This window comes from Fundulus heteroclitus, chromosome 4 (assembly GCF_011125445.2).
Source record: "Fundulus heteroclitus isolate FHET01 chromosome 4, MU-UCD_Fhet_4.1, whole genome shotgun sequence".
Classification (NCBI taxonomy): Eukaryota; Metazoa; Chordata; class Actinopteri; order Cyprinodontiformes; family Fundulidae; genus Fundulus; species Fundulus heteroclitus.
This window is the reverse complement of record NC_046364.1, coordinates 3,622,253-3,650,220: the sequence shown is the minus strand read 5'-3', so window position 1 is coordinate 3,650,220 and position 27,968 is coordinate 3,622,253. Positions and strand designations below refer to the sequence as shown.

The 27,968-nt window shown below is 40.2% G+C and overlaps 1 protein-coding gene across 1 annotated transcript; it reads left to right on the top strand.

Moving 5' to 3' along the window:
• The first annotated feature begins 88 nt into the window (after positions 1–88).
• On the top strand, positions 89–27,935 carry znf408 (zinc finger protein 408). Its single transcript, XM_012880743.3, has 9 exons — positions 89–198; positions 2,551–2,836; positions 5,252–5,310; positions 6,199–6,368; positions 12,531–13,117; positions 14,095–14,304; positions 15,624–15,747; positions 22,772–23,005; positions 27,039–27,935. Exons 2-9 carry the CDS (start codon positions 2,555–2,557, stop codon positions 27,659–27,661), a joined length of 2,289 nt encoding a protein of 762 aa, XP_012736197.2. The 5' UTR covers positions 89–198; positions 2,551–2,554; the 3' UTR covers positions 27,662–27,935.
• The last annotated feature ends 33 nt before the right edge of the window (positions 27,936–27,968 follow it).

The window sequence follows — 27,968 nt, the reverse complement described above, 5'->3', positions numbered from 1 at the left end:
TCAAGTTCAATAACGTTGCATTTGTCTAACCCTTAGGCGGAATCAAATAAAGCGACCCATGTTTCCATCCGGACTTCCGCTGCGCTGATGTGTTTTTCTTTGCTGGATAACAGTAGCTTTCCCAGAGTTATTTAAGACAGGCAAATGTTGTTTTTGTAAACACGTCACAATCAATTCAAGACACCGAACACATCTAGTGTATGTACAAAACTCGTTCTTTATCCACCTAATTTGTTTGAGCAGTTTTTGGGTCATTACCAGGAGACGGGTTAGCCGAGGCTAACCGATGCTAACGTGTGTTGTTTACGTCAACAAATACAAACATTTACTTTCGCCACCTGCTTTGGTGGCTCATAAAGCGCTTCGATGTTTCTAGAATTTATTTTATAAATGCTGTGAATCATAAAGCCCTTGAAAAATAAATTTTAATTGAAACAAATTGCAGATACGTGTCGCTTTCGTGCTAACGCGTCAATCCTGGATGTGTTTTTATCTGTTGGCCAGCTGTGAGTTTCTCTGCGTTATGAGCGGAACTAAACACGATTTACATTACAATCAGTGGCTAATGTTTTCTATTTTAAGCCAAGACTGCTGCTTTTAACGCCCTTCAGATTTGCCACAATTCATTAAATAAATAATTAAATAATGACTTAAATGTGTTAATATTTAATAATAAACTAAATTAATTATGACCTTCCCTTAAATACAGAGTTAAGTTAGTAAATATAATCAGTTCATTATGTTGTTACTGAAAATGTATATTTTACTGAATAAAATTGATTTGTATATCATTGACTGTAATTATTTTATGCTGCATTTATGTATTTATTCAATCTGTTAGCCAGTCGTGATCTCTTTTCTGTTTTTAATATAGTCTGAATAAAGATGACATGCTGTGCAGAGTAATCAGTGAAATCTGGGGTCCATTTAACCAGCTGCACTGTTGGTTTAAATGTTTTTAAGGTGCATTGCAGCACAGGAATGATGAAATAGTAGTACTCAATAATACTCCTTAAATTAAATGTACGTAGTTTTGAACAGATATTAACTCAGAAGTTTAACTCTAGTTCACATTTAAATATTTATTTAATATTTAATTATTGGCACATATAAATAATTGTAAATGCATTCCTTATTAATTTGTTAAGTTCATTTAGTTTACGTTTTAGTTTACTTATAAACTATATTATAAGATAATGAAATTAATTATCTATTTATTACACTATGGCACTTTTGGCACAAAATATAATTGAAAAGAGAAGTATATCATTGTCAGGGGATGGACTTTGGCAAATGTCAGCATCCAGCCTCTAAGCATTAACTGAAACAATTTTATTTCAATTATTTCTTCACTAAAAATATAACAGAATTGCAGAATATAACCTTTGCACTTATTTTCCACCGATAACTCAAGGACTGTGAGAAAATATGGCTTTATTGACGTAATTTACTGTAGGTACACCACATTGAAATTGCAAACCGATTTTTAGTGAAGTCAAAACTGGTAAAAATCAATTTAACACAGGAATTTGTTCATTGCACAGTTTGCTTGTTCATTAAATTGTCTGTTTTGTACTGTTTTAGAGCAGGGTCGGAGCATTATGGTACAAGTGTTGTATCAAGAAATTTTTGTTTTGCAATAAAAACACAACTTTTAGTGCAACAAAATGTTTAACCAGCCCTGTTTTACAGCCGGGCTTCTCTCTAAATTCCTGAATATATTCACGTCCATTTTAGGCCTTTGAAAGGTTCAAATACGTTCAAAATGTTCAGAAGAGGTTATTAACTGGATTTATTTATGCCTTAAATGTGTAGCATTATTCTTTCATTGCGTTTTCATATTTCTTTAAACAAAAATCCAGTTTCTGCTCTCATCAAAATTGTAGGCAATTAAAGGCAACAGAGCGGAGCTACCTAGATTAGTAATTCCTCATTAACAAGTTAAAATTATTAGAGGTTATTTTTTTATGGTTCTTTCAGTTTTGTCTAATCTGAAGAATGTGACGCTGTTTTAAGTAACTTAACCTTTATTGTGCTTTTAATTTAAAAATTTTTCAATAGAAACCTTGTAAGTGATGTGCTTTTTACTGAAATAATGTTTATTTTAATAATGATTAATTAAACTCCATGTATTTATTACCTTTGTGACGTTATGGAAGCGTGGCTGTGCCGTGTACCCCTTCTGTCCGAGACAGATTTCACCCAATGGAGACAAAAAAAAGAGATGTTGACTTAATCAGCTCAGGTCCTGTCATTGTGTGTTTTTATCTCCATCCTGAAGGAAAGTTTGATTAAGAACTTCACGCCTTTGCTTTCACCGAGGAGCTCAGCTTCAAAGCTGCTTAAATCCTGATAGGTGGCGATAATCTGCACCAGTTTTTTTTAAATCCTGTGCCCAAATGACGGGCGTTCTCTGAATGTGCTGACAGTCAAAAACGTTCCTGTGTGGGAACGTTTTTGACTTGTCAACACATGTATGTTTAGTTAAGATGATAAATAAAGCCTCCTGTCCGCACATAATCACATCCTGCGTTTTATTTTCCTCTCCAGGTGAATGGCCCGTCTTCTGCCTCCCGTCCCGCCTGATATCACCTCCTTCCTCTCCTCTGTGCTTCCCCGCGGCTTTGCTTTGGGCCCTTCGCTGCTCTGTGAAGGCAGCGTGGGGCTTTGGTGGGTGGGTCGACGGCTGGAGGCCGGGGCTCTGCTGGGGGGGGAGGGCGACACGCAGCGGGTTGCCAAGAGGCTTTCAGAGCCGGGAATCCAACGGCGAGGCAACAAACCCACTGAAAACGACCAATCAGGAAGAGTTTGTTGCAGCAGCTCCAAGGATGAGGAGGTGAAGTGGCTTGGTCCAGTTTCTGATTTTACTGACTAAAAGGTCTTAAACTTCTGGTCAAAAAGATACATGCTGGCTTAAATGGCTTAAACTCGTGCATTCTTCAGCCTTCAACGAGCTTCTGGCATCATCCTGACTGGATATTTAACTACTTCCTGTCAAAAAAGTTCAGAGTTTTTTCAGAATTTGTTGGTTTCTCAGTGCAGATCCACTTCTATCCACTTTCTTATATTCAATTTAATAAAATTTTATTTATATAGCGCTAATTCATGATACACGTCATCTCAAGATCCTCCAGGTTGGTGAGAAAGTTTCCTCTCTAAGGAAACCCAGCAGGTTGCATCAAGTCTCTCCAAGCAGCATTCACTCCTCCTGAAAGAGCGTAGAGCCACAGTGGACAGTCGTCTGCATTGTTGATGGCTTTGCAGCAATCCCTCATACTGCACTGCAAAAACTGAATTAAAAATAAGTAAAAATTTCTTGAAATTAGTGTATTTGTCCTTAATTTGAGCAGGTAAATAAGATAATATGCAAATGGAGTGATTATTTTGACACCTAAAATAAGATAATTAGATATACTACACTGAGTTGCTCCTATTTTAGGTGCAAAAATCTTATTCCATTGGCAGAGCATTTAAACTTCCTGCTCAAATCAAGGATAAATACAATCATTTCAAAAAAACTTTACTTATCTTTACTCATGTTTTTGGAGTGTGAGCATGCATGAAGCGAAAGTGGAGAGGAAAACCCCCTTAAACGCTCATCTGCCTCCACCCACTGGGGCTTAGAGAAGACATGCAGCTTGTCAAGACTTGATGCAACCTGCTGGGTTTCCTTAGAGAGGAAACTTTCTCACCAACCTGGAGGATTTGATGGAGTCTGACTTTGGAAAGAGCCTTGAGATGACGTGTTACATAAACTGCCGCTTTATAAATAAAATTTTATGTAATTGAATTGTTTGATTTTCACTTGGTTCAAATACTTTCCCTCATCCCAGCAGCATTACAGATGTTGCAGTAATTTCTCCTTGAGACAAACTGCCTGAAATGTCAGTAGCGGTTTTGTGAAGGACCTGCTGAAAGGGAACCGGTTCTACTGACTGATGTATCTTTTAACCACTTGAATTTCTTCCCTCTCCTTGAAATCTTTCACCTTTTTCAATCAACAGCACTCTGTTTCTAAATCTTTGCTTCGGTGCCAGGTTAGAGTGCTTTTCATAAATGCAAATAAAACAGAGATTCATTCGCGTCCCTAACAGATCTCCTTTATTGTTAGACGCCACGCATTTTCTAAGGCCTGTTAACGTTTGCGCCTGAACTTGAAGGAGTATTACAGAATTGAAAAGCAGTGAACATTCTGTACCAAAGATGCTGGTTTCATAAAGATCATTGTCTGGCTGTTAAATAGCCAGAATCCTCCATGTCTGAGTAACTTTGCGGCGTCAGTTTGTGTCAACCTTGAAGTGCTTCACAATGGCGTCTCGGTCTGACGCTGTTTTATCTCGTTTGAAGGCAGAAGGAGCAAACTAACTGCAAGTCACCGCTCAATTAAGCTCTGACCCCCGTGGGAAGATAATGAATTGGTCCTTGTAATTTCCACCAAATGTTCTGCTGAGGGAATGTATGAAGATAACCAGTGAAAAGATGAAGCAATGATAGTTTTTCAAGGACGGTCAACGGAGCGCTATTCAAAGCACAGCACGTCCGTTTGAGTCTGACATGCACGGTAATTATTACTGGTTGTAGCTATCCTGATGCTGAATAGTCAGCTTAGATGTGAAAAGTCATTAGGCCATAAATATGAAATGTACCTGAGATTTAAACTAGCTAAGAAACAGCGAGAGATAGAGGTAAACAGAAACTCTGGAGCAGGTGTACTTTCTATGAAAAATATTATAATTCAGAGCTCAATCCTTTATCAGGACCCTAGATGCAGCGTTTTGCATGAGCTTGTGAATTTCTACCATAATTTTTTAGTCTTTCTGATAATAAAAGAATGCAATTCAGCTTTAAAATAACACATGCTTGGGTTTGTTTTTCTAATTTTGGCACGACTGCACAGGTTAAGGAAGAAGGTCCTAGAAACCAGTTTATTTAAAGAACTTGTCCTTTTGCTCTGGGCCCTCCAGAACAAGTGACTGGCTAAATAGTTTGTTAAAATGCTCAGGTTCAAATAAGAAAAAACATCTTCAGACAACTGGAAACCAGCCAGGCTTTATAGTACGAAGAGATCCTTGCAGTTTAAAGATCTGATTGGTTTATTGGGCTTTATGGGTAAATACAGCAGAGTATCATCAGCATAACATGTAAAGTTTATTTAGTGTTGTCCAATAGTTTGTGAGGGAAAAGCATATGAAACAATCTGGTTTAAGCATCATTCCCTGTATAATAGACTCATCCGTGTTGTGTTTTATAGGCACTAATGGGGAGATCAACTACTCAAGAAGCTTCCGTACAAAAACCAATATGGTTCAAGTAAGTCTACGCAGTAATTCCTCCGAAATGAGAACATTTTCAGCGCCATCACTCAAGTAAAAAGGAGTTGAAGTTCAGCCTGTTCTTCTTTTTCTCCTCCCATCTTGAGTTTCAGTGCATTCTGCACTTAGTTTTTTCAGTTATGATTAAGTTGCTTAACATGTTAAAGTCAAAGTAATGCCGATAGTAGAAGATGATTCATTTTAGCGATTATTGCAGATCTGTTTATGTTGTCTTTTTTCTCCTTCAGAAAAACAGATTTGGTGGTGGATTTCTTATTTGTCAAAATGCTGAACATTGTGTCGTGTGTCTCACAATTTTTTTTTGGCCAAAGAATATTGTTTCGCTTGTCCAAGATTTTAGTGGATTAAAAAAAAGTTTCCCCTGGAGGAAAAATCCCACGTTTCTTTGTGTGGCCCATTGCTGCAGACACGTTGTAGCTTTATTGAAACGTCTGTCAACTTCATTCTCTGCGCAGTACATTTCTGATGACTTCTCCTGCGTGTGGCGTGTGTTGTCACCACTGCACTCTGCATTTCATCTGCTCCTCTGTTCTGGTGAAAGCTGCATCTGCGTCAACATTGTCTCCGGGCTGTGTACTCTGAGGTGTCCTGATTAAAAACTGGCCTAGTTTTCTTCCCCACAGAGTGAAACTGAAAGAACAATAATGCACCATCATGTCAGTTTCCACACAGTCGCTCACACTAGCAAAAATAAATATTTATCCTGATATTCCTACATGCTGTACTACTCATAATATGGACTTTTATTCCCATGTTGTCAGCAGCAGACTGTGTTTTATTCCACGGATGCTTTAATGTAAGATGAGCTTCCTACTGATCGGTTTCATTTAGATTCAGCCTGTCGTTTATGCTTGTTTTCCCTCAGCTTTGCCTGCCAGGCGCGCTGCAGAGCCCAGCGAAATGTGGCGGCGGTGTGTGACGCCACGTGTGTGGATGTGTATCTGCGTGCGTGTCACGACATCCATCCGGGAACAGAGCTGCTGGTGTACGACGACGACGACGCTACGGGGAAAGGTCAGACATCAGATCACTCAGGTGAGCCCAGAGATTTCACAATGCTGACTTCTTTTTTTTTAGATCAATCAGCCAAAAGTACAGGACTGTCTCAGAAAATTAGAATATTGTGATAAAGTTCTTTATTTTCTGTAATGCAATTAAAAAACATGAAATGTCATACATTCTGGATTCATTACAAATCAACTGAAATATCTCAAGCCTTTTATTGTTTTAATATCGCTGATTATGGCGTACAGCTGAAGAAAACTCAAAAATCCTTTCTCAAAATATTAGAATATTTCCTCAGACCAAGTAAAAAAAAAATTATAACAGCAAAACAAAATCAAACATTTGAAAATGTCCATTAATGCACTCAGTACTTGGTTGGGAATGCTTTTGCACAGATTACTGCATCAATGCGGCGTGGCATGGAGGCAATCAGCCTGTGGCATTGCTGAGGTGTTATGGATGCCCAGGATGCTTCAATAGCGGCCTTTAGCTCATTTGCATTGTTGGCTCTGGTGTCTTTCAGCTTCTTCTTCACAATAGCCCACAAATTCTCTATGGGGTTCAGGTCAGGGGAATTGGCAGGCCAATCAAGGACAGTAATGCCATGGTCAGTACACCAGTTACTGTGAGAATCTGATGTCGTCTCTTAACCACTACCATACTTGTGATTTAGTTTACTGAACCAAGCTGAGTGTTTTTCAAGGCTCAGGAAACCCTGCAGTGTTTCCAGTTAATTAGACGATTCAAGTGATTAGTCGAATAGCCTACTAGTATACTTTTTCACGATATTCTAATATTTTGAGATAGGATATTTGGGTTTCTTAAGCTGTAAGCCATAATCAGCGATATTAAAACAATAAAAGGCTTACGATATTTCAGTTGATTTGTAATGAATCCAGAATGTATGACATTTCATGTTTTTTAATTGCATTACAGAAAATAACGAACTTTATCACAATATTCTAATTTTCTGAGACAGTCCTGTATAGCGCTTTGACTCAGTAATGATATTTTTCATCATAAGTATCAAAAAGTATTGAAATACATGTTGGTACCGGTACCGATATCACAATGTTGGTACCGCGGCAACATTTAAACATCAAGGAGACCCAGCGCTCCAAAGCACCTTGTCCAGGCGGGGCTTTTGCACCACAGGACGTCTCAGCTGGAGATCTGGGAAGCGTGCAGGAAATCATCCACCACGTCTACAGCGTGACTGTTAGTTCCCCAAATGCTTTTCATGTTACGGTCAGAAACAGAAGACCCAGAATTCAAACTAGACAAGCAGTATGTAAATGACAACAGTTTATTGAGAGCTAAACGGCGGCTGGTCGCGGAGTTATGGTCAGCGTCTATCATGATGCAGGGTTTGGCAGGGATAGTGATAGCCGGCTCCGGCTGTATGGTTCGGCACGCTAACGAGCCTCGTTAACGTCTGGAAAACCTGATGGCGGGCTTTGGCTGGTTTTTGGTGGTCAAAGGGTCAGAACCGTGTTAACGATGACGAGCAGGATGTACTGGGGGAATGTCCAGAATCTGAGCCGGGCGATCCGAGGTCCAGAGAGAATCCAGGGGGAAATCCAAGGCAGGGTCAGGGCACAGGTCCAGGTCCGGTAACAGGCAGGCTTTCTGATCAGACAGGGGTCTGGCTGGCTCAGATATGAGGAGACAGAACAGGTCAGGAAACATGCAGGCAGGCATCCAGGAACAGAACGCTGGATTAGTCCCATTTATGGCTCGAAATAATCTGGCACTAGTGTCTGGTCTGAACATGTTGTCATGTTAAATAGTGGCAGAAGCAGGTGGATCTGATGAGTGTGGATGGTGACGGGGCGGAGCTTCACAGGTGTGTGGAATGATGATCAGACCAGCACTAGTGCCGAGATCATGACATTTCAAATAACAATATATCACACGACGTCTGCAGAGACTTGATTCTTTGTTTGTTTTGTGCCAATAATCCTCTTTAAAATTCAGATTTTACCATCTTTCGTTCGCTCGTGTCACAAACGATGAGGGTGATACCCCTGAAACTATGAATAAATAGCGGCGTGGTGTTTCCAGCGGCACCATTAATCTACCCCCATTGGTTTCTATGCTGGAGTCGGCCATTAAACACACTTTATGATCCCAGAAGATTCAATCTAGCTTTACGTTTTGTGGTTAGAGTCTCTAAGATGCAGGAGTTAATGAGATGTCTAACATTGCGTTCTGATTGGAAGCACAATAATAGAAATTTTGACGTCGACATTATTTAAAATCAGTTTCAGATGGGAGCTTTGTAAAAAAAATAAAAAATAATAATAATCCTCTTCGGTCAGCAGGAATAAACTTGAAACGAAGATGAAATCTGCCCATAAATAATAGTCAGAGGAATAATTTCATTATCGGTTAAATGAAAACTCATGCAAGAAAACAAAACCATTACAGCGTATTTGTCATGTTAGAATTAGATGCTCTTCAGCTCTTCTAATCCCTTATTGTTTTCGCTCGGCAGAGCTTTAAAGTGCCGTGATTGATGGAACGATAAGGAGGAGCTTCGTGCAGAAAACACCCTGCAGCAACACGCTGTGGATATCTTATTAAAATGCCCCCCCCCCCTCTCTCTCTTAGCACGTTGATTCAAACACATTGAGCCTATAAATCTAAAACTCGTCTTAAAAACAATTAGAAATACTAAATTAAAGATAACAAGATAGGCTGGGGATGCCTGCAGGGATGTTACATTGTTCTAATGGTTTTGAATAGGGCAAGGAAAACTCGAACATTGGTGGGAATAATAATAATATTAATAATGAGGTGATAAAAAGAAGCTTTGAAATGAATCAGGGGAAATGATGAAAGGGCAAAAAGAAGCAACGAAACTGAAATCCTCTAAACACAGAAACATTATTTATACACCTACACACGCTACTCATCAGGAGGCGAAATAAGCATTTGATTCCACGATGGGGGTTTAAACACAATTTAAATGCACAGAAACAATACGACTAACCAAATTATTACTAATTGCATGAAATGTAACCTGCCACATTTTCCATTTAATGTTCCCTGTTGATTCACAATTAATTGGATTATTAAACAAGCAATTATCAATTTTCTTTCATTTGCCCCTTTGCTTTATTAGCACAGAAACGCTCAGTTGTCGGAAAATCACTACATCTTTATATAATATGAGCAATTTGGTAATCAAGCGACAGACAACACAGAGCAGCGCTTAATTATGAAGTAGAGGAAAAGCGATACATGGCGCAGATTTCTATGCATCCCTCTTTAATTTAAATACAGCCAACTGACTTACAAAGTCACACAATAGTAAATTGAGTCCTTCAGAGGAATTTAGCGTATGTTTATTACAAATACAGCCGTTCTGTGGAAGGCCAGGAGGCCCAGGGTACCTCTGGAGGAGCTGCAGAGAGCCACAGCTCAGGTGGGAGAACCCGTTCATCAGTTTTCACTCCACAGTTCAGCTCTTTATGGAAGAGAAGCCGCAGAGAAGAAAACCAGAGGAAGTTTGCTGGTTGACTATAAGTCGTGTTGGAGAGACGGCAAACGTGTGCAAGAAGGTGTTCTGCTCAGAGGAGACCAAAATTGAGCTTTCCAGCCAAACGTGGGGCCTCTAATACAGATTTAATTGATTGAAAAAGTTAATTAGATCTTAGATATTTCCGTTTAGAAACAGTTTTACCTATAAACAATGAAGGTAAAACAGATTATATTTTCCTAAACAACTAAAACTTGCTCATCCCTCCAAATCTCGGTTGTTTTGAGTGTATTTGGAGCATCAATTCTGCATAAAAACAAAATAATAAACGTGTGATAAAATTTAAACGCAAACAGCTAATAATGAACTGTTTTTGTTTGAGGAAAAGATTGAGAGCTGGGATGAATAGATTTTCTTTGACAGAGAAACCACTTCCATTATAATTCATGGGAATAGACACTATATTGCAAAAAGTTTTCGCTCCCCTGTATTGACTAGACCAGGGGCCTGCAACCTTTACAGTCCAAAGAGCCATTTTTCCTACAGTCCACTTGAATTAAACTCGTTCAGAGCCGCAAATGTTGGCTGGCCTTTTGGAAAAAAGATATAAGTTATAATTTGTGATAAAGATCTACCGTAGGAAATATGTTGTCATCGTTAAAGAAATGCCCTTTTATGTCTATTTTGAGGCTAAAGAAAGAGGATGGACGGGTTGTTGATATTTGTTGATAATGTTGTTTCCAACATTATGAAAAAATATTGATTTAGAATTAAATGTTACTGGCACTTTTAGCCTCATTCCGCTGTGAAAATTAAAAGCAATTATGCCAAGAAAAATCTGCTAAAACCTGCATTTATTATCATTATTACACTTAAACTAGGGCTGGGCGATATGGTTAAAAAAATAAATCTCCGATTTTATCATACCAAATCCGATTAATCGATTTTTTTTTCCTCCTTTTTGTTTCATAAAAAGAAATTAAAGAAATTATTTTAAAACCTTGCTTTTATGTCAAGCATTTCGTCAGGGAGTTGACCTGAATTCAAAGTGCAACTAAAAACAAGCTGTGAAACATGCTTGTAAAACAAGATGGCAGCCGTGCCATTATAAACAATGAAAATATAACAAAACATTTGCTGCTAGTGGTATTACACATTGAGCTAAGAACAGGCTTCACTGCACTTGTGAACATCAAACTAAGTTAAAAAAAGTTAATGAAGTACCTAGTATTATGGTAAAAAAAAAGTTTCCACTTAACAATACATTTGTCTAAGCATATGTTCAGCATCACATGCTGTTCTCCTCATGGAAACCCAATGAGTGTATTGGCAAAATAAAATCCAGATTTTCCAAAAATGAAATCTTAAAGAATTGTAAATTCGAATTAATCGATTAAATTGATTTATCACCCAGCCCTAACTTAAACACCATAATAAAAATATAATTTGTAGTCAAAGTTATTAAGAGCCACTGTGGAAAGTTCAAAAAGCCACTTTCGGCTCCAGAGCCACATGTTGCAGAGCGTCTGAGCTGAGGTGACATCCCATGTTTCATCCATCAATACGACGCTGGTCGGCCCTTTGCAGCTAGAACAGCTTCAGCTCTTCTGGGAAGGCTGTCCACCTGGTTTTGAAGAGTTTATGGGATGTGCTTTGCCCTCGGTGATGTATAGCTTGGCTGCAGCTGCTTGGCCACGGAAACCGATTCCACAAAGGTCTCTCCACGCTCTCCACAATCTGAATGTCTGTGGCGACTGACTCTGCCTCCACTCCATCAGTTTACCAGACCCACCACTTCATGGTTAAATAAAGGATTGAGTTTTGTTCTGTATCTAAAAACAGGTTGCTAAGCAACAGCATAAAATGGTCGGGGCTGCACTTAAAATATATGTTTAGAATTTGTTGATAATTATTAGTATCGATCAATATGATTTCTATTTTATCGATAGGCTTTTTTTTTTCTACATCGTCCCGCCCTATCACTAATTGTTTCTATTCATAATTTCATTTATTTATTGAACAGACTCAAGGACCACATGTACATCATAAAAATAAATAAATAATAGCAAAAATAAACTAAGTATGTAACGATTAGTGCTGAAAGAACCCGATGTTCCAACCAGGCACAGAGTTACGTTTAAAAAGGTTTATTGAAGAGGTTGAGCTGTGGTGGATGAGGCAGGCAAGCAGAAGGTTACGAAGGTTGTCCTTCACCCAGTCTTCTCGTTGAGAAAATGTAACCAATTGCATTGAGAGACCAACTGACCAGATCCATAATTTACAATTCGGAGGGTATGTAAAAAGAGGTTCCTAAAATATTGATAGAAGCAGGGCAGGAAAGTGAAAACCTGCACTGCCAATTATCCTGACACACAATTCCTAGGATGAAACATGGTGGTGGCAGCATCATCCTGTGGGGAAGCTGGTTAGCATTGACGGGATCATGGATGGACTTAAATACATGTTGATACTGGAAGAAAACCAGTTAGAGGCTGCAGAGGACTCTGCAACGGGGTGAAAGTCGACCTTCCAGTAGGAAAAACATCAGAAACATGCAGCCAGGTCTGCAACGATGAAGAATAGTGGTTAAAAAAATAAATAAAATTAAACTGGTAAAAACTTGTTTGGATTTGCAAGTGATACAAAACCAAACTTTTTTCTGTATATTTAAAAGTAAATGTTGCATTATTTATTCTTTTGTTGGACAGGTAAGAATGTGAATCAGTCAAACGAGCCACAGACAGACGTTACCGAACCGGAGAAGGAAACTGCGCAGCGTGAGGAAGAACATGTCACCACACTGGGTCAGCCACGCACACCGAGGAGGAAGAGGAGACCGAAAACCATCCGATGTGACCCAGAGCAGGAAAGATTATCAGACACAGCCGAACCACAGCTTCCCACCCCTCCTCCCGTTCGCTCCAGCTCCCGTCTGGCTGCTAAACCCAGGCGGGTCCACGGTGTGTCCGACAGAGCCAGCCACGCCCCAACGCGATCCGACTCCTCTCAGAAGACCGAGGGAAAGAGGAGGGATCCGGCCGAGGCTCCCGCTGTTTCCTGCACCTCATCGCCTCCTGAAAGCGAATCCATCGCTGCAGCCGCCCCTGCCCAGCGGGCCCCAGAGTGGCAGCCAGAGGTCCGGGAGCGGCGGTACAGATGCTCCAGCTGTGGTAAAAGGTTCTACCAGCTCGGTCACTTGAGGAAACATCAGTTCTGCCACACGGAGGAGAAACCGTTCAGCTGTCGCGACTGTGGGAAGAGCTACACCTCATCCGAAAGTTTCAGAGCCCACCAGGTAACGGGTGCAGAAGTTGTGCAGAAATTACATTTACTTTTTTTTTCCACGTTTAAATTAAGAAAAACTTTTATTATTCCCCTCAAAAAGGAAAATCAGATATAGTCTGCTGCAATAGAACAAAAGAAAATGTAAAAAAAAGTAGAATAAATGTCAATAAAACAGATAGACAGAGCATAACTGTAGACTTTAAACCTGAGAGCCAGATTTCATGTGACGGAGCAACACATAGTGGTGCAAATTTATATGGGTTTTATATATATTTAATCCACAGTGTGCTCTTTAGATTCTGCCCTTCTGGGTCAATGTTTTTTAGAACCGTGTTCTCCTGTAGTCCCAGCTGCAGGTCTGTTCAATAGAAAAAGCGGATTAGATAGAGAACATCTGTGAACATCTGTTTTTTTTTTTTTTGTCTAGCCTCAGATTCCTTGTTGGATTTAGGTCTGGACTTTGACTAGGTCATTCTAACACCTACCATCCTGGAGTATCTCTGGCTGAATGTTCAGACAGGTTGTCCTGCTGGAGGGTGAACCTCCACCTTAGTTTCATGTCGTCTGCACCCTCCACAGGTTTTCTTTTCCGTCTTCCTCGTCCCTGCTAAAGAAAAACATGCTTGTGGTTGACTAAAACTGGAAAACGTTCAAGAAACAAAAAGGCTGAATGAAATCTGTAATTCGGATTGATCCGTTTCCGCTGACAGGCACAGGACTGAAAAAAATAAGGAATGTGATAAAATGAGATAATTAAGCAGCGATTTAGTTTCTATGTTTCTCTCTCAGTATGCAGCTGTGGTGCATTCTCTGCATTCAGATTTAGACGCTTTGTTCTCCCCTTCAACTCATTTGACTAAAAGGGTCTTGAAGCTTCAGGGAACCCGTCTTGCTCACCTGAAGCCGCGTAGAAACGTTTACCTACCGTTGGGGACCAGAAGCGGCGGTCAGACATGTCGTTTGAAACAACTGCGGGTTTGTTTCCAGATGAGTCACCGAGGCGAGCGCCCGTTCTCCTGTCCTCACTGCGAGAAGACCTACGGCCTGAAGCGGGACCTGAAGGAGCACCTGGTCCTGCACACCGGAGAGAAACCCTACACCTGCGAGCACTGTGGCAAATCCTTCGCACGCCGGCCCTCCCTGCGCGTCCACCGACTGCTTCACTGCAGCCGCGTGGTCTACACGCAATCACCCAAGGTACCCAGGAGGATTGTTTCAGCGATGCTTCTCATTTCCTCCTCAGATATTTCAGATTTTCCCGGTTAGGGTTGGGAATTGAAAAGATTTTCACGATTCCGATTCCTTTATCGATTCTGTGAAACGATTCGATTCTCTTTTCGATTCCAATTTGGGGAAAAAAGGAGAACAAACAGTTTGATGATGAGCATCAACTTTGTTTACTTAACTATCACACGACCTTACAAACTAACAAGGTCAAGATGTCCACAGCAAATGTACAACTGGAGTAACATTTATATTTGGTTAAATAAAAAAAGGAATATAAGAACAAACTTAAATACAGTAGATGAGTTGCTTAGAATACAAGAAAATGTAAGTTTGTTGTGACAGTTGCTTATTAATCTCTCTTTAGATAACCTCAGTCATCTAAATCTAATGGAGAAGCCATCCGTTTAATGAAAAAGCATTACTGTACAATTTTGGGAAATAAACTCATCTCCCCCTGATTTAAATAAACGAGCATCACCTTTCTCTCGCTCCCTGAACTGTGGAGCAACTTCGTAGCATGTTTCGTTACATCCATTGCAATAGCTAGAATCATGTAAGAATTCCAGCTACCAGTAGTTCTAATTAAACATGCTACCAATGAAGGGCTGGATTAACGAGAAAGGCACACTCCCTTAATAACCCCAAAGAGAGGTAGGTAATTGGTTTATTTCCAGAGATGGCATATGATTTACTAGGAACCAGCCAGTGATGTAAAACTAGCTACTTACCACCAGAGTTGCCTTCCATGCTGGTCCTAACTTTAGCTTCTGTCCGGTAAGAATCAAAAACACAGCATTCCTTAAATTGTATGCCATGTTGTGTGCGCAGGTGTTTCTGCCTGTTGGATCTATTTCCTCCCGCGGATGTATATGCCATTTTGCAATGATTGCAAAGCGCCTCGTTGCCATCTTTCTCTTCCTTAAAATGAAACCAAACCTTCGACCGCTTCCCCCGATGGGGCGGCATTTTTTTTGTTTGGTTTTTCGCCTGGTCACATCGTACTTGCTCACTGAATGCCGTGTGCGTAACTTACGTAAAAAACGTGACGTAACTTGCGTAACTTGCGTAACTTGCTCAGAGCCGCAGCACAACGGAATCGAAAAGAGAATCGTTTAGCAAGCTGCCAAACGGTGCCACGGAATTGTAAAACACGGAACCGGTTCTGAACAGGAACCGGTTTTCGATTCCCATCCCTATTCCCGGTGCATCTTTGGCTTTGCATCCCAGGCTTGTCTCTGCAAAACACAACCGGCCTTCTGAGGTCACCCATTTTGTGTCTGCTCTCCCAGGTGCAGTGCACCGTGTGCTCGAAACAGCTGGCCAACCCCAATTCTCTGAGGAACCACATGAAGCTGCACACGGGGGAAAAGCCTCACATCTGTCAGCACTGCGGGAAGCGCTTCAGTCAGAAAGGTAGCGTCAGGTGAACAGATGTGCTCCTGCAGCTGCAGCGAGCTCATCCACAGTCAGCTCTGATCAGCTGGGTGCAGATTAATGTTTGGTGACAGCTGAGCTTATTAACGGCCACCGGGGCGAACGAGGAGAAACAATGCTGCATCTGCTGTGATGGAAAACTGAAAGTGGAATAAAATAGTTAAAGTAGGATTTATATATGGGTTTTTTACGCAGTTTGGAAAGTATGGAGTCTGAGGGAATAATTTTTCAGGTCAAGAAAAGTAACCAGACTATCTAAAAAAATCAAGATTTTGGTCCTTCTCCTGTCATCTAGGACTTACATCCATCCATTCATGCAACCAACCATTAATCCAACCAAACATCCATCCATAATTCATCCATTTGCAAGAGAGACCTGGCCAAGAGTGGCAGCACACAGTTAAATAAAAAAGGTTATATGTTCCCCTTCTGATAAGTCTTTTTCTTCTGCTGTATAGCTCAACCTTAAATTTAGCTTTTTTTTTCATATTAACTAATCTTTTGTGTAGGTCTAGTCCATGGGTGTCAAACTCATTTTGGTTTAGGGGCCGCATTCAGCTTAATCTGATCTCAGGAGGGCCACAGGAGTAAACTCATTGCAAGATTAAATAGAATTAATAAAAGTGGACTTGTTGATTTTTATATTAAATTAATTTCACTTTTACACTATATATTATGAATAACCTCAGCGTTTTCAAGAAAAGTATGTGCAATTTCAACAATACTCTTACTCAGTTAAACATTTACTTGTGCATTATGCATAATAACTGATCAAAGTGATTGTACAATGTTGAAAAACATTTATTAAATTTTTTTGGAACTTAAAAACACTGTCCTGCATGACAAAATACATCAAACAGATAAAAATTAAGAAGTGATTTAAATTTTTCCACACCCGAAGCTTGATCTGCTGATTAAAACACAGCGCCCCTCGTGGACAATATAGGAACTGCATATTTCAATTAAACGAAGTACATGTTTTTTTTCAATAATTGTTTTATCATTCTCTTCCTTTTATCTCAACTTTCTTTCACCTTTTGTTTTTTTTCTTCTTGTTCTTCCTTTCCTCTCCTACTTTTCCATTGTAGTGTCCATATCATTTGAGATACTCCCCGCATGAATCATAATAAAACTATTCACATTCATAAATCAAGCGGAGCACTATGGCAAAAGCAGTACTGCTCCACTTGTGAAAGTCAAATCTGATGAGTTCTTTTTGGCATTAAGACAACAATTCTTATTCTTATTGCCACATTGCCAGACAGGACACTGGAAAAAAAATTTTTTTTTTTTAAAATGATAATGCATTTAGCCACAGGGCCGGACTAAATTGTTCGGCGGGCCGGATCCGGCCCGCGGACCGTATGTTTGACACCCCTGGTCTAGTCTCTTCTGTCGAACTGTTTTTGCCGCTGTCATGCCGACTTTCCCTTTTGATTAAGGCTATAAAGGTATTTCTGTTTTATAATATTTACAAAATGTCTCTTAAAAGTGAAGCTATTTAAATTATCTGACAATGGAATAAGATTTTTGCACCTAAAATAGGAGCAACTCATCTCCATCATCTTATTTCAAGTGTAGTTTATCTACTTTAAATTTACTTCCATTGGCATATCATCTCATTAACTGCTCAAATTAAGGACAAATACACTAATTCAGTTTTTGCAGTGTGAAGTTGGGGGAGAAATGGTAAAAGTCTTTCTGTTCTGACCCCATGAACAGTAAAATATTATAAAGAAAATCCTGAGACTATTGGTCCTATTATTTGAAATTTAAAAAGATGATAAATAAAGTGCAGTTATTTTAAGAATAGCCTTGTAAATCAAGACCTGCCAATGGTCAAGTCGGCGTACATCCAAATATGGCCTTTTTACTTTGTTATATGAGACGCGGTGATGAGTTAGAGCTCCACAGCTTATGATAAACATTAAAGCATCATAATACTAGCAAGCATCGAGCGTAATGACACCATAATTAATATTCGGCAGAAAAGTTGACTCCACCAATTTCTGTTTAAGAAAAACAGGATATATTTCAGCAAATAAATTCAAGTAAAAGCTTGAGCTTCTTTATGTTATACTGAATATGTGCTTCAAAAAACTATTTATCACCAATCAAGAACCCCATGTAGTTAAAAGTAGATACAAGTTAAAGTAGTTTGTCGTGAAGTGAAGACACCAGACTGGTTTGATCTTGCTAATTTTTATTTGTTGAAAACATCATCTTGGTTTTATCAGTATTCAGGGCAAGTTAAAGCTGACGGAGCTGTTCCTGTACTCTATTAAATGTATTCTGCAGATATGCAAAGACTTCAGTGGGTACAGGTGTAAAGTAATATATCACTGTGTCATCTGCATAAAAATGATGGATTGCATTTGGGATATTCTCTCCAATTAAATTGTATGTACAAAGTAAATAACAAAGGGCTGAGTACAGAACCTTGTGGCACCCCCTTGGGTTCTTTCCATAAGGTAGTTAGCAAACTGTTTGGATGGAAAACCCAATTGTTAGCCAATTAGAATTTGATTAAATGGTGAATTAAAGGCCCTTACAAATCTAGAAAAACAGAGAATAAAAAGGTTTTATTTAATGCTTCTGGTATATAATTTGAAACTTTTAAGTGCTGCAGCGGTAGTACTATTATTTTTTACGAAATCCTGACTGGAAAAACAAAAGTGTATAATAAGAGTTAGGTATTCTTTCAAGGTAACAAGTTCTTTATTTTATTTTAAAAACTTTAGCGACTTCTGCTAGAAGAAGAGGTAAATAAAATAAAAACCTAAGCATTGCTGGGGGCTCTGTCAGCCGGTGGTGAATCATTCATCGAGAGCTTTTCATTAAGCGGTGTAGAGATAAACAAAAGCCCAGAGGAAACAAATGATTGCTAACGGAATGTAATATGTCTGATTTGTTAGTTATCCTGCTACCATCAATCAACGTATGAGGATCATTAACAACATGACTGAAACTTTAAAATTAATAAGTCCACGCCAATTCAGCACCATCAAACAGATCCAACCTCTCCCAGTCAAAATAATGAAGGTGATGCGAAAAAAAGCATGTTCAACATTTTCCTCCATCCATCCATCCATCCATCCATCCATCCATCCATCCATCCATCCATCCATTGTTCCTTCTATCCATCCATTGTTCCTTCCTTCCTTCCTTCCTTCCTTCTTTCCTTCCTTCCTTCCTTGCTTGCTTCCTTGCTTCCTTCCTTCCTTCCTTCCTTCAATCCATCCATCCATCCATCCACCCATCCATCCATCCATCCATTTTTCCTTCCTTCCATCCATCCATCCATCCATCCATCCATCCATCCATCCATCCATCCATCCATCCATCCATCCACCCATTGTTCCTTCCTTCCTTCCTTCCTTCCTTCCTTCCTTCCTTCCTTCCTTCCTTCCTTCCTTCCTTCCTTCCTTCCTTCCTTCCTTCCTTCCTTCCTTCCTTCAATCCATCCATCCATCCATCCATTGTTCCTTCAATCCATCCATCCATCCATCCATCCATCCATCCATCGTCCTTCAATCCATCCATCCATTCAACCTTCCTTCCTTCCTTCCTTCCTTCCTTCCTTCCTTCCTTCCTTCCTTCCTTCCTTCCTTCCCTTCCTTCCTTCCTCTTCCTTCCTCTGCCTTCCTGCATTCCTTCCTTCCTTCCTTCCTTCCTTCCTTCCTTCCATTCACCCATCCATCCATCCATCCACCCATTGTTCCTTCCTTCCTTCCTTCCTTCCTTCCTTCCTTCCTTCCTTCCTTCCTTCCTTCCTTCCTTCCTTCCTTCCTTCCATCCATTGTTCCTTTAATCCATCCATCCATCCATCCATTGTTCCTTCAATCCATCCATCCATCCATCCATCCCAACACTTTAACTCAAATAGACAAATAAATACTTCTTACAAACTTACTTTCAAATCACCTTCTTTCTTTTATCTGGCTCGTGTCCAGGAATCCTTTTTATCTTAGAATATTTTCCATTTTCCTATCAAACAGCCTTTTGTGGTGTTTAAGACTTTAAATGCTCGGCTTGATAAGGAGGGAGCAGCTGTGAGACTTTCCTGGAGCAACTTGTCTGTAATTAGCTGCTGACCTCCATCTACACCTGCTTCCATGAACACATTGTGTCGTCCTGCTTGAATACTGTCTGCTGAAGCATCCCGGTTCATTTTCTCTCTGATCAGCTGAAATGATCACAGTCTAGACTGTCAGCCCCGGTGTAAAAACCCTCCTTTTTATGTTTTTTTCAGGTTCATTGAGGGGTGACGATTTCTATTCTTCAGACATATTAAGTTTTCTTCTCTTAACTGTAGAAACTCACATAAATTACCTTTAAAATGTACGCCTTTGGAGATATTTTTATCCCTCAGTACAGACGATTGCTGACCTCCTGACTCTTTTATGCGTGTTTCATTGTTGGATTTTCATCTCCTTTTTTAATGTCCTATTATGTTAAATGAGGAAAAAAAGAAGAAGCAAAGGACAACACGACTGACATTGCTGGGGGATGTAGCCATAGACGATCAAGGACTCTTTGGAAAGGCAGTGCCTTTTGTGTAAAATTGACTCTCTTGCCGTCTTGCCGAGGCTTATCTGAGGAGACTGACGTTTCTTTGCTCGCAAATACTTGAGTGAAGGTGTGTGTAAAGCTGCAGTGATGCCAACTGAGCAACTTTCTTGCTTGTTCAGCTTTTTTAACGCTCCCTTGGTCACAGCTACAACTACGCAGCCAATCTTTATCACCCAGAAACATGGGAGAGTTTAACATAGATAACTAATTTTAACGCTCTTCAGATATACAGTTTTGCCCTTTTCCTTACTTACTCATGTTAAATGTTGATTTTCCTAATTCAAGGGGAATTGAGATGAAATATTGTGATGAACTTAAAGTGTATTTAAAGACAGACATATTTCATATTTGATTCTATTATGAATAATATAGGATGTCTTCAAACCTTTATGTCTGTTAAGTATAATACTTTCTGCTTACAACGAATGAAAACACAATATTTAGGATTAGAATATTACATCAGACCAATAAAAACATTTGTAATACAGATTTGCCGGCTTAATAATAAAAAAAGTTAGCAATTACTTTTGATAAAAATGGAGAGCAGTAGGAGAACTCAGCAGAGAGAGAGAAATAGACCCTGATGTCCTCCAGCAGCCTAAGCCTATAGCAGCATAACTATAGAGGTAGCTCAGGGTAACATGAGCCACTCTAACTAGAAGCTTTGTCACAAAGAAAAGTTTTAAGATTAGTCTTAAAAGTAGACGGGGTGTCTGCCTCACAGACCAAAACTGGGAGTTGGTTCCACAGGAGAGGAGCCTGATAGCTAAAGGATCTGCCTCCCATTCTACTTTTAGAGACTCTAGGAACCACCAGCAGACCTGCGGTCTGAGAGCGAAGTGCTCTGTTAGGAACATACGGGGTAATCAGAGCTCTGATATATGATGGAGTTTGATTATTAAGGGCTTTATACGTTAGAAGGAGAATTTTAAATTCTATTCTTGATTTAACAGGAAGCCAATGAAGGGAAGCTAAAATTGGAGAAATATGATCCCTCTTGTTGATTTTCATCAGAACTCTTGCTGCAGCATTTTGGATCAGCTGAAGACTTTGAGCTGCATTTTGTGGACTTCCTGATAGTAAAGAATTACAATAGTCCAGCCTTGAAGTAAAAAATGCATTGATTAGTTTTTCAGCATCACTCCTGAACAGAATACTTCTGATTTTGGGTATATTCCGGAGGTGAAATAAGGAAACCCTGGAAACCTGTTTAATATGAGATTTTAACCCCATTAGCCGGTTTAGGGTTCAAGAGCACCTTTCCAAACTATATGAAGTCCATCATTTTTGTAAGAGGAACATTTATTCACGAGTGGTAAATATATAAAACAAATCTGAGTTATGAACAAAATCATATAGCCCAAAAAAGCCGCTAATCTACAACAAAGTGGCTGACAAAGAAAATAATCAAGGCCCAGTTAACGTCCAGAGCTCAGACTGAAATGCTGCAGTTAAAGCTTCAAAGAGCTGTGCAGAAAAGAAATGTCTGCAAACCTTACGAACCGAAGCAAAGGAAAGAAGAGTGGAGCGAAATCTCTGCACAACGTTGTGACAGACCGAGAAAGTCAGGCAGAAAATCACTGCTTAGAGTTGTTGCTGCTAAAGCTGGTCCTACAAGTCCTGGGGTGAGCTTAGTTTAGAACCCAGCTTCTCCATTTTTAAGTGGAATCTGTTGGTTGTTTTTATAAACGCGAGGTGAGATTATTAAATTTAAATTAAATTATCCTAAAACCTGATTAAGACCACAGATGCTGTGAGAATGCCTCCATTTTAAGCCTGTTTGCTGACCCAGATAACTGAGACTTTCTGAGAATAGAGATGGGGTGAACCTTCATTTTACTGTGACTGGAGATCGATGGTTAAATGAACAAACTGCGGGTAAAATTACTTCTTATTAGTATTTTAAAGCTATAAAGATGCCAGAGTTGCTCTAAGTAGAAACAGGGACAGCTCAGTTTCCACCTTTCGGAGGAAACTTCCAGCTGGGATCGGTTTCTGTAGTCTTTCCTCCGTCAAAGTCACTGCATTTATGTTTGCACTGCAAATATCGAACAAAAAATAAGAAAGTATTTCTTGAAATGAGAGTATTTTTTCTTGATTTGAGCAGGTAAATAAGATTGTTTGCCAATGGAAAAAGATTTTTTACACTTAAAATAGGAACAACTCGTCTCTATCGTCTTATTTCAAGTTCAGTATATCTAATTATCTTATTTTAGGGGTAAAAATACTCATTCCATTAGCAAATAATCTTATTTACCTGCTCAAGTCAAGGAGAAATGCATTAATTTCAAGAAAATTTTACTTATTTTTAGTTACCTTTTTGCAGTGAGGCTAATTTTTCTCCCATTGTTGGACAGACGCATATTTTTCCCTCGCCCTCCTCCCCCTGTTCTCCAGCAGCTCATCTGCTGTCTCTGTCTGTCGGCCTCAGGGAACCTGGAGAGCCATCTGAGAGTCCACAGCGGGGAGAGACCCTTTCCCTGCCCCGAGTGCCTCCAGACCTTCACTCAGAAGTCGGATCTGCAGCGGCACATGTTCTCCCACACCGAAGGAGGGTTCCTTTGTAGCTACTGTGGGAGATCGCTGAGGGACCCCCACAGTCTGAGATACCACGAGAGGCTGCACACCGGAGAGAGACCCCATCGCTGCTCAATCTGTGGAAAAGGTGAAGATGTCACTCTGAACACATTCAAACATATTCTGCATGAAGAGAAAATCATCTGATATCGTCTCCTTAATCCTGTGAGGAACTTCGCCCAGATTTCTTTTCCTTCCCCTTTTCAGAAAGAGCGGTTTTCTTTATCGCGGGAGCCGTGCCGCCAAACTAAAGCTGCAGAGTTTGAGGGTCTTGAAACACAAGAGATTTTATTCGCACAAAGTTAGACGCTATAAAAAACTTTAAAAAACTCTCCACATTATTGCCATGGCTTAAATGTTGAGGTAAATGTTGATTATAAGATCCAGGAGTTTAAGATGACATGAATCCAGCACAAGAGCACATAACCAACCTCTAACCCAGGGGTGTCAAACTCATTTTGGTTTAGGGGCCGCATACAGCTTAATCTGATCTCAAGAGAGCCACACGAGTAAACTCATTGCAAGATTAAATAGAACTAATAAATGTGGACTTGTTGATTTTTATATTAAGTTAATTTCACTTTTACACAATATATTATGAATAACCTCAGCGTTTTTAAGAAAAGTATGTGCAATTTCAACAATACTTTTACTCAGTTAAACATTTACTTGTGCATTATGCATAAGAACTGATCACAGTGATTGCACAATGTTGAAAAACATTTATTTACATTTTTTGGAACTTAAAAACACTGTCCTACATGACAAAATACATCAAACAGATAAAAATTAAGAAATTATTTGAATTTTTCCACACCTGAAGCTTAATCTGCTAATTAAAACACAGCGCCCCTCGTGGACAATATAGGAACTGCATATTTTCAATTAAACAAAGTACATGTTTTTTTCAATAATTGTTTTATCATTCTCTTCCTTTTATCTTGTCCACTTGTGAAAGTCAAATCTGATGAGCTCTTTGTGGCATCTTATTGCCACATTGCCAGAAAAAAAAAAAATAATAATAATTTTTTATTTTTTTTTATAATGATAATGCATTTAGCCACAGGGCCAGACTAAATTGTTCGGCGGGCCGTATGTTTGACACCCCTGCTTTAAACATTTGTTTCCTCCAACAGCTTAGTTAAGTGGTCAAATTTCAGTCTATTTAGTATTTAAATCTTCAGGCAATTACTGTTCTTTCTACATTATATTTTTTGCTGATCTTAAAACACAACAGCCAGGGGTATGAATAATTATGGGCCTAACTGTATGATATTGATGCCATTATTAAAGTTTTGGTTTTAACACGTGGAAAAAGGTGCTTGGATCAGAAGGGGCTAAAATGTAGCCTTTTCACCCTGAAATTACCTAAGAATATTTAATAAGTCCCTCTGGAAGATGGATGGAACTAAATCCTGGACAGTCCTTGAGGAAAACCTGTTAGAGGCTGCAGAAGACCTGAAGCCGGGGAGGAGAGTCGTCTTCCAGCAGGACAACCACCCTGAACATCCAGCCAGAGATATTATGGTTTAGATCAAACCGTATTTATTTGTTAGAATGGCCTAGTCAAAGTCCAGACCCAAATCCAAAAGAAGAATGAGCAGAAATGTCCATCTCTAGATGTGCAGACCTGGTAGAATCATGCCCCCTAAAGGCTTTCAGCTGTAACTGCAGTGAAATGTGACAGATGCCCGCCACACTTTTCAGATTTTTCTCTGTAAATTCACCTTGAACCCGTGAACAGTGCGTCACATTTACACTGATCTCGACTCATTTGCGCTCACATAAACATCCCAACAAAATACGTTTACATACAAAAAAAAGAACTAAATGTGTTCAGGGGGGCGTTGGTGCGTCGGCAGGGCGCCCTGTGCGGGTGGTTCCGTGTCATTTGGACCGGGTTTGGTTTTCAGTCAGGCCTGACACATGCAGGATGACACAAACTGAACGCCTTCAGGTGAATAACGCCAACGCGACTGGATTTCTAAGCACAGGAGCAAGTTTGGGAAACGACGACTGGACTGAAAATGCGTGAGAAGAAGAAATGTGGAGGACCCTCAGAGAGCTGCTGATCAGCTGCTGCTTTAACAGATTATAAGGAAGGAAGGAAAACATGCAAGAATTAGAGCTGACTTTAAACATTTTTCACTGCGGTATTCATTGTAAGGGTGTTATATAGTTTTAATTTTAAAGCTTTTAGACGTATTTTCATACATTTTATGCCTCAACTTTGTTCTTTCATCGTAGAATTAAGGGAGTTTCAGCTGCAGCTGAGACGAAGCTGCGAAACATGAGTTGATGATAAAGCCAGTCGGCGGCGTGAAGCGCTAACCGGCCCGTCTCCCCCTCCTCTTCCTCGTCCTCCAGCCAAGCGGCCATGTTTATCTCACCCAGCAGGCTGCAGACGCTCGGTTCTGCATGCATGGTTGGAAAGCGCAGCCTGCTGATGACTCCCGCATATGTTCACATATTCTTTTCATCGAGTGTTCATCAGTAAAAAAAAAAAACGTGTTTGCTGACTTCACTGGTTTCATTAATAATAAAGTTGGAGGCAAATGAGATATTTTCTGCCTTTTGACTGCCTAACACGCTCAAACTGCTGGCGAAGTAGATATTTCTGGACACGGAGACTGTCGACACCACCAAGTTTATGCATGTGGTGTAGTTTGTAGACCGAGGCAAACTTGCCAAAGCTTATTTTGCGATTTAAATTATCGTGAAAAGTCTTTAAATAAATCCACCTTTTGCTGCAGCAGGGTAATCTCACACTGAAAAGATGTGTCTCTTTTTGTTGCAGATGTTTATAATCTGTAATCTGACTACGGAGCTCCTGACCCCGTCTCTGAGGCTGAACCCAGCCACCTGACGGCAGAAGCAGTTTTCAGCTCGATTTTATTCTTTTTTTTTTTCTGGATCCATTCATTTGCATACATTTACTTACTGGGGGAAATAAATCCTGCAAAACACGGAGTTCTGGAAGGAAAGAAGGAAACTAGGACAGAAATGGAATCCCAGGCCTTGAAGCCAGTATCTTCACAGTGGAGAAAAGAGCTCACTATAACATTAAAAGTCAACCAAAATCTTTCCAAATCTATTACTCATTTATTCACTTTATCTAAACTGTCCCCGTTAAATAAACTAAACCATCATTGATCCCTTTGGCTGTGCTGGTCGCTGGGAGACCGAATGGTTGATTGGATTAGAATAGAGTATTTTATTTGGGTACTCCGGTTCACATTACAAACAAACAGGCGATGATCAAGGTTTACATCCATTTTATTTTTGTATTTTTTTTTTTAGTTCAGGAAAAATTGATTGATTGATTCTCAAAGCTGCGGTTTAAATGTAAGATCTACCTGTGAGGCTGTCAGAGAGGAAGGCTTTCTGACTCCATCCACCAAGGCTTCCTCTCTGAGCGGCCGTCTGGGTTCAGTTTGTTTAAAAGCTCGGTGGCGTGTATTTGTCCTTAATTTGAGCAGGTAAATAAGATGATCTGCCAATGGAGTGAGTATTCTGACACCTAAAATAAGATAATTAGATAAACTACACTTGAAATAAGATGATGGAGGTGAGTTGCTCCTGTTTTAAGTGCAAAAATCTTATTCCATTGGAAGAGCATTTAAACTTCCTTCTCAAATCAAGGACAGATACAATCATTTCAAGAAAACTTTACTCATCTTTCGTCATGTTTTTGGAGTGTGTACAGAAACCCCGCTCAGCTGCGTCCATTCAAGTGTTCGTTAAGCTCAGAGAACAACGCTGAGGGTTAAACTGATGGTGAATGCACACGAACCCCCGGGTGAATTCTGTAAATTCCCATAGTAGCAAGTTTTTGGTAGGACTGGCTGGATTTTTATCACGCTTCGACTCCAAACTTCAATGCGCTTTATTAGGAATTTGTGCGATAGGCAAACGCAAAGTGGTGAATAATTGTGAAGTGGGATTGAAAACGATTCACAATTTAAATAATTTTTCACACGTATAAATCTAAAAAGTGCGGCATAACGTTTTCTAAACAGCCTCTGAGGCCAGAAACCGAACTGCTGCATTTATGCTGAGATTAAGTTACACACAGGTGGCCTAATTTGGTAATTGGAGCTTTTTTTTTGTTTTCTCTTCAGGCTACACGATGGCCACCAAACTGAGGAGACACATGCGGTCGTCCCACCTGAAGGAGAAGCCGTACAGCTGCTCCTGCGGCGCCGCGTACACCTTGAAGCAGAGTCTGCTGAGGCACCAGGCTCAGCACGGGGCAGACGGGGGAGCTCAGACTCAGGCGGAGAGGAAGGAAGCGAAGGGCAGCCACAACGACGCCGCCCAGGAACCGGTATCTCCAGGCTGCGGCCACCTGAGACCGATCCGGGGCCGACCGAAGAAGACTCTGCATCCTCCAGAGACGGGAGCGAAGGATGCAGAAGCTGCAGGGAAACGAGCAAAGCAAGAGGGAAAGGATGAGGATTTTAAAACTGTCCGAGCATCAGCGGCAGACGACGTCCGACACGCCGTCGTTTATGTCCACACAGACGACCTCCATGCTGCGGCCTCCGGGCCTCTGCTCCTCTCCACAGACGCATCCCTGCCTGCAGGCGCCGAGCCGGAGCTGGTGGAGCTGATGATATCTGACGGCGCGGAGCAGTGCATCGTGGTCCAGGGGCAGCAGGCGGTGGGAGAGCTGCTGTTCCTGCAGGAGGAAGCGGACGGACTCTGCAGCGTGGCTCAGACCGTAGAGATAAACACAGCGTAACCCGGCTCAGATGATTGATTAATGAGACCCGCCCTCCTTCAGCCTACCTCATCTGCATTTAACCCAGTCTATCAGGGAAAAATTGTCTTTGGGTAACCTTCGTACAACAGATGGGAATGAATTAAAGATGATTAACTGTTGATTATACAGAAAACTACTAATAATTAGTGAAGGGCCAGTCGTACCCACAGTTTTATTAAATTTATGCTTCTCTAATTTGTTGTCAAGGGCTTAAAAATGGATGAATAAAGTGGTTAAAAGTGCTTCAAAATGAGACGGAATATGTCGTGTATATGAGCAGAAGGCC

Coding starts and splice junctions, on each gene's coding strand:
- znf408 (XM_012880743.3), top strand. CDS start 2,555: ATGGCCCGTCTTCTGCCTCCCGTCCCGCCTGATATCACCTCCTTCCTC. Junction 2,837..5,251: donor GCAGCTCCAAGGATGAGGAG/GTGAAGTGGCTT, acceptor TGTGTTTTATAG/GCACTAATGGGGAGATCAAC. Junction 15,748..22,771: donor GAAGCGCTTCAGTCAGAAAG/GTAGCGTCAGGT, acceptor TGTCGGCCTCAG/GGAACCTGGAGAGCCATCTG.